At 43.6% G+C, this 12478-nt stretch overlaps 1 protein-coding gene across 24 annotated transcripts in view; it reads right to left on the bottom strand.

The window, feature by feature from the left end:
• PAK3 (p21 (RAC1) activated kinase 3) overlaps positions 1–12478 on the bottom strand; it is a 252318-nt gene that overhangs the window by 81956 nt on the left and 157884 nt on the right. For all 24 annotated transcript variants that reach the window (XM_053201568.1, XM_053201567.1, XM_053201563.1 and 21 more), the window contains one exon: positions 11983–12184. In XM_053201568.1, the coding sequence (XP_053057543.1) occupies positions 11983–12157 (175 nt within the window). In that variant the 5' untranslated portion in view covers positions 12158–12184. The remainder of the gene's footprint in view (positions 1–11982; positions 12185–12478) is intronic.

The raw sequence follows: 12478 nt of genomic DNA, 5'->3' as shown, positions 1-12478 counted from the left end.
CTTGTTGTAGAAATGCCACTTGTCACCTTCCTCTAAAATTCCTGGAAGTTTTGTTGTTGGGCCTTCTCATTGAATGTCATATGGTCCCATCCAGAATTATAGCTTAGAACACTTTCTCGTTCCTTGAAAACGGAGCATGCAGGAAAAGAAGGGGAATGGCAGAGAACAAACATAGACAAATGCTTTCCTACATAAATGTAGCCTCAAAGCACAGAATAATCTTTTTTTTTTTTAAAAAGCAATGGAAAGCATACAAAGTTATGGTCTATGGCATAATAAAAAGGTGACATGTAAAGCCACATTAAGGGTGCCTGGATGGCTCAGTCGGTTGAGCGTCTGACTTCAGCTCAGGTCATGATCTCGTGGTTCGTGGGTTCGAGTCCCACATCGGGCTCGCTGCTGTCAGTGCAGAGCCCGCTTCAGATCTTGTCTCCCTCTTTCACTGCCCCTCCCCTGTTCTCTGTCTCTCTCTCTCTCAAAAATAAACGTTAAACAAATAAGGCCACATTGATACCAAAAACTAAAAGCAAAATATTGAGTAAAACACAGAAACAATTTTTCCAAAGGGGAAAAAAAAACCCCACATAGGCTGGCTAGTTCTAAGCAGCAAGCATATCACAACTTTGGCTCTTAGGAACCACTCTGTCCTGCCATTCTCCCAGTTTCCTTTTCCTTTGAAAGTGAAGTCCACGGAATTGTGGATCAGTGTAGTGACAGACTGTGCTGGGCGGCTCATTAGGAACTTAAGTAATATTCTAAACTTTCAGTCTGATTGGGGAAATATGCTTGGCAAATAAGAAATAGCAACCAACACTACCAGACCAAAGAAACTTAGCAGCTGTGGCTCAGTTGGTTAAGTGTCTGACTCTTGGTTTCGGCTCAGGTCAGGATCTCATGGTTGGTGGGACTGAGCCTCGCATTGGGCTCTGTGCTGACAGCATGGAGCCTGCTTGGGATTCTCTCTCCCTCCATCTCTGCCCCTTCCTCACTCACTCTCTCTCAAAATAAATACATACACGTTAGAAAAAGAAACTTAGGTGCCGAGTTGAAAAGAATAGAGTATAAATGCGGCAGCCTATCTAAAGAGGACGGAAGTCTGTGGTGGACAGTGAGGCTTACTGGAATAGGTAGGACTCGAGAGACGGTCTTAAAAAATGGATAGGCAGGAAAGGGCAAGGCACCTAAAATAGAAAAAAAGAAAAAGAAACAGAGGAGAATCAAAGCTGGCAAGTAGGAAAGTATGGAGCATATCGATGAGGACGTGAGAAGACGGAAGGATAAATAGATAGGGTATGGCCTTGGAAAGCAGGAAGGAAGGTGAAATTGAAGACGGTAATAAAGAATGTGCTAGAAAAGGTTTTTGAGCAGGTGCATGATACAATAGAGAAGGCACTCTCTGGAAGACAAGCCAGGTAGCTATGTGCTCCTAGGCACACAAGGCCTAGTGGGGGCAGGCTTCAACACGGTAGCCTCTCTCACACAGGCTGAGGAGGAAAATGTACGGTGGGTATGGAATGGGGAGAACCTCTCTGCATCTGTTGCCTCTAAGATCACCTACTAGGCATTTTCTAGAAACCGTGTGTGTGATTTCTGCAACTACACGGAAAGTTACAACCCAGGGGAAAGGACAGGAAGGAAAGCTTGCCTTCTGTGCAGTGTTCCTGGCAACACTCAACACAGAGCTAGGCACATAAAAATCAGACACAGATCTTTTCTGAGTGAAGTATACACGTGAACTATAAAAACTGCTCCAGGGAGGCTGATACTAACGTCCAATTCTGTCCTATCTCATTTTTCCGTTGAGCCAGCTAGTAAACAAGATCTGTGTTTGAAGTCAGCATGCAGCCCAGATTTATGCATCGGCTGGCTGCACATCTCTATCCTGTGATTTTCCACGAAGCCCTTGGAGATAAAGGAGGCCTAATGAAACATTTCGCGAGGAGGCTTGCACCGAAGTTGCTGGGGTTGGAGCTCTCCTGGGAGGGACCCTTGCCCCACAACCCTTAGCTCGACACTAGAAGCCTTCCTCTCCCTGCTCTTTGACCTGTTCCCCCTGGCCAGGTGCAATCTGGACGCAAGTGATTTGCGTTCCTGAAGCCAAACTTGGGCAGACATAGAAGCCATTTCTGGCAGGCGCTGAGTTAGAGATCTGCCATACTAAAATGCCTACTTCTCACCTCTGTATTCCTGGCTTTGCTCTGGGAGAGCCATGTTAGGAGGATACAGAAGTATTGTTAAAGGGCTCTCCACCTCCTATGGGCAAACGACCTTTACTTTCCCTAGTAGATTGTCATTAGTGACTTGGTCACTCTGTAGCTGGGTGATAGGTGTTTTCCGTGGTCCGTTAATTTCTCTAATTCACTAAGAGGCTGCTAGTCAAGGCCTCACAAAGATCATTTACAGAATGCTGCCCTCATGGCCTTTAAGAATTAAATTAGGTATTGGAGTTGTTTTAATTCAAGAGAAAAAAACAATGCCGTTCTGCCCCATCGTCTGATTTGTGGGTCACAGAGCACACTGTGCCAGAACCTCCCAGAGGGAAACTTTCTGAAACCTTACACTTCGGTAAGAGTAAGTGTTCCAGACCAGTTCTGGGATCCAATTCTTCCTATGGCAACAGCAGCCCTGCAGGTGGTGTCCAGGAGAGCAATAGTCCCAGAGGGACTGAGATCTGCAAGATGGTTCTCATCTCCGGCACTCTGCTCTATAAACACATATGGCTCGGGGGCTTATTATGAGAGGGGATCTGCGGTTATTTTTTATTAGTTTCATGAAATGTGCATTTTTCCTTAAGCATGGGGGAAAATGATTCTTCAGTTTTCCTCTATTTTCTCTTTCTTTTGGTAGGACGAATGTCATTTGTGGGTCTTCAAATTTCTTTTTCCCACTGGAACTACTTGAAAGTACTATGTGGTAACGACAATGGAAAGTTAGGCACAAAAATAGATTTTATTCCTGGCTCTAAGTATTTAAAGAAATTGACAGCGCAAGGTGGGTAAAAGATTTAAAAAGAGGTTCTATGTAACAGATGTATTTTTGGCTTAAAACTAGCATCTTGGGCAAAATATATACTGATTCTGAGTGGAAAAGGAAAAACGGTGTCTATGAAATGAGGAAGAAAAGACCCGACTCTTCAAATACTGGATTATAAACGAATCTAAGAGAAGGCATGAGAGGTGACTCTTGTGTTCTATTTTAACATGGTTCTTCAATCACTTAATTGTAAAAGCATCAGGTATTATTTTTGTACTAGAAAAAGACTTAAAAGCTCCCAGAATAACACTGGAATCGGGGAAAAGTAATTGACAATTCTTTTTTTTTTTTTTTTTTACAAAGGCCATTACTTTTGGCTAGCAAGTCAGACCCTCAGGAGTAATTGGAAAGGCAAAAAGGTAAGACTACTGTTGTGACTGCGGATTCAGAAAGTGGGTTGGATTCTCCTGGGCTTCACTCGCTTCTGTAAAAATTCCGTTTTGTGCATATTCCGTTGGCTAAGACCCTATTTTCGAAACAAGTTAGGGAACTGTCATTTTATGACGAACAGTATCATGTTCCACCACCACTGGATTAGGAGTTGGCGAGGATCCAAAGCCCAAGTCTGCCTTTCTTTGTAAATTGGTAGTGGGGCAACTCTGTGGAAGTCATTTAACTTTGGAGTCTCTAACCTGCCTTCTTCTATATAATGGGGGCTAGTCCTTGCTTCCATGATAAGAGATCTGAAGGAGGTACCTCGTATGAAAGCCCTGTAAACACGATAATATCCCTAAGCTGCTATCCCAAATACAACATCTCATTAGCAATATACTCAAGTAACACAGTGAGTCCGTTACTTATAGTGGAGTTACTTGTTTCGTTACTGGAGAACGAAGTAATCTGCCATTTCCACCATGTGGGTGATGTCCTTGAAAATGGAATTACCAAGAAAGAGGATTAAGCTGCCCCGTTTTAAACATTCACTGCTCTTATAATCTTTTATGATATTAGCAAATCCCAGGAGTAGAGAGGTGGGAGGGCCCAGGGTTGAGGGTTCATTCTCCTGCTTCAGGTAGAGCGTGCTGAAGCCATGAGAGCCCCAGTAGAAGAACCTAGAAAATTTCACCCTTGGTCAGTCACAGTATGTAATCAGCATATCTGGAATTTCTTTACGCCTGGTTCGTTCCCTCTGTGGAAACAGTAAGCCTGTCTCCTCCTGCCAGGTCTTTGGCGGCTATGGAACACAATATGTACTCTCCATAAATCAGCCTTTAATGTACAGATAAAAACTTCAAAGTGGTACCTGATTCGGCAAGAGTGGCTACAAGCCTAATTCAGAAGTTGGGTGTTCCCTGAGGATGATGGGGGAAAGGAAATGATGGTCCCGTAGGAGCCCTTCTAGTGACCTCCACTCACACACAGACAGCCATCACCTTCAGTGGTATCATCTTCAAAAGCATTCAGCAACAGCGATCATTCTGGCAAATCGTCAGGACTCTTGCCCATCTCCTTTCAGGCAACACACACTGCTTCCACTCGCATTTATGCCCAGTTCACACATGCAACAATTTCAATGGAAAATGTTTGAAGACAAAAAAAAAAAACACAAAAAACAAAAATTATGAGGCAATGTCCTAAACCAGACACTCCTGATTGTGTGGATAATTACATAGGGTGCAAGTCTGAGAGAGGGGTAAATTAAAAAGTCCTCGTTTGCTTTAAGGAGGAAAGCAGCCTCATATGCCTCAGCTGGTGTCAATTTTCCTCTCCTTGCAACGCTTCGTTTTAATGTTTGACACAACTTTCTTCTGTCTGCCCATCTTCTCATCCATCCCCAGGATCCTCTCCACCCTCTAACCTCCCCCTCACATATCACTTCCTCTCTCAATTTATATCTTCCTGTTGCTTCTTTCCTTCCGCGTATCTGTCTCCCAATCCAGCATTCCATGCTTGAACTTGACCGTCTGCTCATTTTAGCGGGCCACCGTATTTGTCCCCAATTTCCCTGTTTGTTGGCTTTGATGAAGAAGCAAAGGCTCTAGTAAATAGAGGGCATCATTATCCCACCTTCTTACCATTTCAACCACGGGGCACTTCTAGGAGTAAAGGAGGCTCTTCTCCTGGGGCAGAGCACTGACCTTGGAGGACAAGCAAGATGCCACGTCCACCAGGCTTCCCAAAGGGCAGGGCAGTGATCTCCCAAGAGCACTCTGCTGAGCTGTACGGTTTACATTTGGAGAACCAAGAGGAATGGAAATACCATTCAGGAAGTAGCAGTCTCGGACATCTGGCTTTCTGATAACAGGACCCTCAATGAATTGTGCCTCCCACCAGCGATGATAAGGATCTTGAGCTACTGCAAGATCTCAAAGGGTCTTCAGCGTCACCGAAGAAAGACTGCATACTGTTCCGTCTAGTTATCACACTAAGTATGTTTTATTGTGCGTTAATTGGACGAAAGTTAATAGCGGGCATTGACCAGAACATCTGATAACAAGACCATAAAGGATAAGCTGAGAGTCTTCTTTAATATAATCATTGCACAGTAAAGCTTCTTGTGTAGGGAGAAGTGGCATACTCTAGGAGTCAAAACAGTATGTATGCAATACAATAACAACACTATATCGCACTTTAAGAACTTTTTCACATATATGAACATGCTCGTTTAGAGCCTTGACTTTCTAACTTAAGCAATATTTAAGCCCGTCAAATATACACACCAAATGAGAATACAACCCACAAAACACCCAAATCAAATGTTAGCACATGTCTGTTGTCAAGCATATTTTCTTACCGTCTCTTAAAAAAAAAAAAAAAAACCATGAAAAATTTTCTTTCCGTCTGTGTGGTGATTGAAAAAAATAGTCCCCTTTTCTGAAATTCAGAGAGGTTTCAAAGTGCACTGCCATCTTAAGGAAAAATGAAAGCCACTGCTGGCTTTTGGATGCCAAGAGCAGAGTTGACCACACGTTCCCTTCGTCCTGTTACAAGGCAGCGTGACGGAGCAGACAAAGCACCAGGTTTGGAGTCAGAGAGACCTGGGAGACTCCTGGATTCCCTCACTTGCTATGTGATTCTCGGCTGTCTACTTAAATCACCTCATCTGTGAGAAGGGGATAATCCCTGAGTGGCTGCTAAGGGTTAAAAGACTCAATCTGTGTCAAGTGCCTGCCTGGCACACGGTCTGGCACCCAGGGATTGCTCGGTAAATGGTGGGTTACCTCTTGTTCGCTTTGACTTGATTTGTATCCAACCACCCCCCCCGTGCTCCTCTGGGGAGAGGGGCCCCGGCGTCATCCCCAGGCTCACCAGCTCCCAAATCTCCCTGGGTCCCCCATAAACCAAGCACACAAACCGTGCTCTCTAAAGACACAGCCCCACACACAGCGTGGCATGTCCTCTGAAACACACCTCATGCTCAAGTGCGGGGCGAGACACAAGACACGAGAAAGCACGCTTCAGAAGACACACGTCACGCAGAGCAGGTCACCTCAAAATGCAGCCTCACCGGCCTCTTCCCCACATGCTCCCCCAAGCTTTGGGTCCTTAACACTGATTATTTTTAGAGGCACTATGCCATTTTCAGAGGCCTGGCTGATTCATTCGCCTCGTTGCATGTGCCCTACTGGTTTATTTATTCGCGTATTTTTTTCATATATATGTTAATCATCCATGTATTTATTCCCCTCCTTGCTCCAAAATGGATTTAAGGTGGCTTATAAGAATATACACAATATGATACCATAAATTCAAAGTAGATAAGAAAGGAAAAGGAAAAGAAACACAGAGACATAAAATGAGCCCAGAAGAAAGGTAGTGCAAAGTGCATACATTCCATAGAGTCCCATCACCAGTGCTACGCATGGGCCGCACATTTGGCTGCAGGCTTTCTAGTAGCCAACGAAAGAGAAACCTGATCAGTCTCACACTGCACAGGGTCCATAAAATGAAATCGAACCACTCGTTCGGGATGTCCTCTTCCTGCTCTACGTTCTGAAAACTGCTCTATACGAGAGTATCAGAACACGGTGGCAAAATGACTCCCCTGATTTGCTCTAACACCAAGATTCAGCTCCTGGGACGGTCCCCAGCAAAGATAGATCCTCAATCTTGAAATTACATCTACTGCTTCTTATTTCTCTTCTATCTGTCTCTTGAGGTTCCATTTGGCCAACGAAATGCAGCTATTAGAGAGACTTCTTAAGCAAAAACCTCTGCTGTCACCAAAGTGTCTTCATTTAACTAAAGAGATAGACGCCGTGACATTATTTATAACAAAAATTTGGAAAGGACCTCAAGTATCCAACTGAATAACTGGTCAAGTAAACCACGACACCACTACACGATGAGATATTACACCCTGTCGAAAATGGTATTTATCAAACTTCTTAAAAATGCAGGAAAATATTCATGATAAAAATTCTAAGCACATCTTAGGTAAAAATTAACAAATAAAACTGCATATTAGGATTTCAACTATTTAAAAAACTGTATAAAAGGATATGTGTATGTGTGTGTATGAGTGTGTGTGTGTGTGTGTGTGTGTGTGTGTGTACCATCTCCACAAAAAATGTCTGGAAAGAAATCCACGAAGACATTAACATTGTTTCTGAGATTTGTGAATAGGGGTGACTTTTTTCTATATGCTTTCATTTCCATTTTTTTTTGATACTGATAAACAAGTTCTATATGAGGAGGAGGACTAGGAGGAAAAATACTGATCCAGATGGTTCTTATTTTTAGCTTGTAAAATTATGGGCAATTTTAATTTTCTTTAAAGTTTTCTATTAGCAACAAATAAATTCTAGTTAGGGGCAAAGGAACTTCAAAAAAAGAAACAAGATTTCTAAAAATCTAATTATTTGGGGCTGTTTTGTTTGTAAAGTCCAAAATGATACCAATGTAGTTAACACCTCACAATTATTTAGCACTTTTTCATTTTAGCAGTGCTCTGATATTTAGAATTACATTAGACTACCAAAAATATTTTGCGAGGTAGGTATCAGGTATCACTATCTGCATTTAACAGGTGATGAGACACAGTGACTGGCCCCAAGTCACAATAATCGGTGGCAGAGCTGGACTCAAACTCAGATTCCTCAGAACCCCAAGTACAGTGCTCTTCCCATTCATTAAGACTGACTGCGGTGTAACCCAGGCAGTCACCTAGAGGCAGGAGCATGGACACGGTGACCCCTCCTTACCTATGAGGGTCAATTCCTGAACAACCCCCAAGGGAGCAGGGTTCAGCTGAAGAAAGTATGATTTTAGGAGGTTTCAAAAACAAAGGGCAGGGGAAGTGAGGTCCCATGCAAACTTCTGAAAGCCCTCACGAATAATTTTTTTGCACAGTAAAACAAAAACAGTAACAACAGTACATTACGTGAAAAGAATAACGAGAGTTTACATGGCTTAAATTAGTCAAAGTGATAGGTATAGGTTCTACACTGTCTCCATTGAGAGCCTAGGATGATTTCCACAGGTGATGAGGATGTACCCCTCATTATGACAGTGGAAAAGTGGGGGGAACAGTGGAGAGATGAAGGGAAGTGAGCTGCTCGCTCAAATCATGGCTCTTTAAATTCTCCCGGTCATTGAAATCCAATCCTGAAATTGGAACAACTGGCTTGTGCTGTTAGCCTGATCAAGCAAGTGACTTTAAGTGGTAAAACTTAATGACTGGCTCTTTTTCTGAACATTCTGTCTCCTCTTTTCTGAAGATACTTTAGCACTTCCATACAGAGTTCGAATTAAATCGTTCAAAGTTTGTCCGAAAGCAGCTTACGCAGGGTCTGGCACGGATACTTGAATGGCACTACTTTATGATTTGGGCTCTTCTGAGGGTCCTTTCTTCCTAATATAGAAATGTAAAAAGGCTCTTAGTACCCCTTGATAGAGTTCAATGAAATCATTCGAGATTTGTCTGAAGGCAGCTTATCAGCTGTCCAGCAATGGTATTAAATGGTCCTCTTTGATGATTAAAGTCCTGCTAAAGATGATTTCTGTCCAATGTGATTGTTTGAAGGCATCACAGCATCTCTTTACAAGGTTCTGCTACATCACTCAGGCTTTGAACAGGTTAAGGTTTGACATGTAAAGGTATCAATTTGCATTGCTTTCTTGGGAGAAGGTTTTAATCTTGTCCTAAAAAATTTGCACCTGTCGGGGAGCCCGGGTGGCTCAGTCGCTTAAGCATCCGACTCTTGATTTTCGGCTCAGGTCGTGATCTTACGTCACGGTTCCTGAGATCAAGCCCCACGCTGGCCTCTGTGCTGACAGCGCGGAGCCTGCTTGAGATTCTCTCTGCCCCTCCCCATCTTGTGCTCTCTCTTTCCCTCTCAAAATACACACTAAAAAAATAAATTAAAAAAAAATGTGCACATGTTGCTTGTAACTGTTATTTGTCTCTAGTCCTACAGCTTCCTAATTATCTCTGTCAGCACTTACGATAATCACCTCTGGAGTGCCAGAAGCTTCCTGAGAGTCATCCTCTAGTAGCATCATATCACTTGAATTAATATCAACAGGTTCAGATCCAACTTCAGACAGAGTGCTCCTGTACCAAATGCTCATTCTCATCTATAGGTTCTTCTTGATCCCAAGATTCATGGTCTTCAGGACAGACCACTGAAAGGCATGCCACCATCCCTAGCCAAATCTTTTGTCAGCGTGCATTAATGACAGGCTCTGTTGAACTATCTATTGGTTCTTTCAGTAAGAATACACCATTAGTGAGGTGCCTGGGTAGCTCAGTTGGTTAAGCATCCGACTCTTAATTTTGGCTCAGGTCACGATCTCATGGTTTGTGAGATCAAGCCCCGTGTTGGGCTCTGCAAGGACCACATGGAGTGTGCTTGGGATTCTCTCTCTCCCCCTCCACCACTCATGCTCTCTCTCAAAAATGAATAAACTTAAAAAAAACCAATACAGCATTAGTGATCATGTCGGAATCCCATGGGGTAGGATCTTCAGACAGAGGAAACTTGGTGAGATTTTCAACAACAAAATTGGACATTAGTTTGGCATGTCTTCTCGAATAGTTGGATCAAACACTGATCTAAGAGCTCAAGGATCTGAAACACGCAACTCATTATAAAAGGCAACCTTGGGGCACCTGGGTGGCTCCGTCAGTTAAGCGTCCAACTCTTGGTTTCAGCTTAGGTCATGATCTCACAGTTTGTGGGTTCAAACCCCATGTCGGGCTCTGTGCTGGCAGGGAGGGGCCTGATTGGGATTCTCTCTCTCTGCTCTCTCCCCCCACTCACATGCTCGCTCTCTCTCAAAAAAAAAAAAAACATAAGAAAAATAAAGACAACATTAACATTAAGGGTGCACACTTGCAAATGCATCTGAAGCACCAAAACGACTGGGAGGAATCAGCAGGACTTTGAATTCCAGATTGTTCTTTTTAGTCTTGAACTTCCACGAGAAAGCACTGTTCAAACCATTCCTTAAGGAGAGGAGTTTATCCATGTTTTTCAGTCAGTGTGCCAGTACACCAGGAACTTGGCTTGGGTTTTTTTTTCCCCGGGAAGATTTGGGTATAGTTTTGTGTCAAGCAGTAGTGGTTTTGCCAGGAGGTCACCCAAGTACTGGCACAAAACAGAAACAGCAGCCTCTCTGTTTTCGCTGACCTCACGTCAGCATCACTCAGTTGGTTCTTGCTCTCCAAAAGGGCAAGTAGGATTCTTCAAAGGCTTCCAAAAATGGCAGCTTCTACAGCACTGAAGATTTGGGCAGGCACATGATTCCCGTCTTCATTCACCTCCTATGGTTGTGGCAGATACACCACAGGAGCTGCAGGGTCTGATGGTTCTTTCTTCGGCACCACCGTCACATAAGACTTGGTCTCCAGGTCATGGTGTTACAGAAGTTTCTTAAGCCATTCCTTGCTCCCGGCAGGACTTTTTGCTGGGCCCACTTCAGTGTCTGAAAACATGTCTTTGGAAATCCCTCGTGCATTTTCACAGATCCCTTGCACGGAAAGTGCTTCATCGTTCTTTTGCCGGTCTTCAGTGTAAGGGCTTGACATTTCCATCTTTTCCATCCTTGGGTCAGCAGGCATAAAGCATCTCTTAAGCGACTCAGGTGTACAAGAGGCAATCCTGGCTCTAAGAAGAGTTTTGGCCTCCTTTACGGTACAAATTGTGGCCTCACTCACACCACAGGACGTGCGACGCTATTTGTTTTACCTTGAAGGAGCAGATCGTGGATGTCCCTTTTCTCTTCTAAAGACACCACCCTGCTTGCCTTTTTGGCTCCTTGCTGGGGTAGTTGTACTTGTTTCACTCTCTTCCACCTCAGTAGTCACATTTATAGAAGCCATGTTTAAGTTTAGTCTAATTAGCACAACGTGACAACTATCTACTAGAGATTCTCTAGCCCGTGGTATTACAAATGGTTTTACGAACAACACATGGATTCATGTCAATATGGTGTTGTGATGCTCAGTGCCATAGGGCTGATCGTGTAGGGGACAAGTGGCACAAGACTGAGAGAGGAAACAAATGGCTCAGAAGTTTCTTTCCACCTTAGGATACAGCCAGAGAGACCATCATGTGGCAACTTGGACTGACTCCTGCATGCTCAATGCAGGATTTTCACGGTCGTCATAAAGGTATACAGAAGTAAATCCACCTATACTCAAATTTCCAATAAGGACAACTTCCAGTTAGAAAGGGATTACTGTTAAATTCTCCCCTCTAAGTTATCAGAAAGAAAAGCGCTGTTCATAGATTCAAGACAGTGCTGCGGCTATGATTTCCCTTGGCTTAACACTATGAATTCAATTTTATGTGCAAGGCAAACACGGTAGAAGTGTATTTCCTGTCAACCCACAGTAAGTCAATCAAACATTATCCTCTGACAAAAGGCAACCTCTGAAGATGTCGATGCAAAGGCCAGGTAGGCCCTGAACAGCCACTGCTCAAGAAATGACTACCCAACAAAGAAAGTGACAAGGAAAGAATAAACTGGCCCCTTTTCAATGCCCGGCCACTGATACTTTACTTTTATCCCCTCCTCCTGGGAAGATAGAGCGAAGCCTGGCTTTCTTATTCTTCTCTTCGGGGGCCATGGGAAGTGGTTTGGAGCTGTGGTTGAGTGCCGAGGAATCTCGGTTGTTACTATTCATTCTCAGCGGGGGAGCTGGGGGTTTCTCTTCATTATCCAGACTGTCAGACATTTTCAGTTACCACTGATGGCGCAGCTCCTAAAGAACAGGAGGAGAAAACAGGAATTAAGAAAGAAGAAGCCTAAAAGACCCATCTAGTAAAATGGGGGCTCTAACAGCTCAGACACAGAAGCATTGGTCTCATGGCTGTCTCCAGTTTTGTGGGTTTTGTGATGACCATTTTGAGAGGTTTCTTTTCTAGAGGGGAGGGAGCTGCCTCCTGAAAGACCAATGATGCAATTTCCCAGAGAGGAAAGTGAAGGCAGTAATTAATGGCTTTTCAAGATGTAGACACAAACACATAACTTTTCTATACACATAACACAAAACACT

This window comes from Acinonyx jubatus, chromosome X (genome assembly GCF_027475565.1).
Source record: "Acinonyx jubatus isolate Ajub_Pintada_27869175 chromosome X, VMU_Ajub_asm_v1.0, whole genome shotgun sequence".
Lineage (NCBI taxonomy): Eukaryota > Metazoa > Chordata > Mammalia > Carnivora > Felidae > Acinonyx > Acinonyx jubatus.
This window is presented reverse-complemented; position numbering and strand designations above follow the sequence as displayed.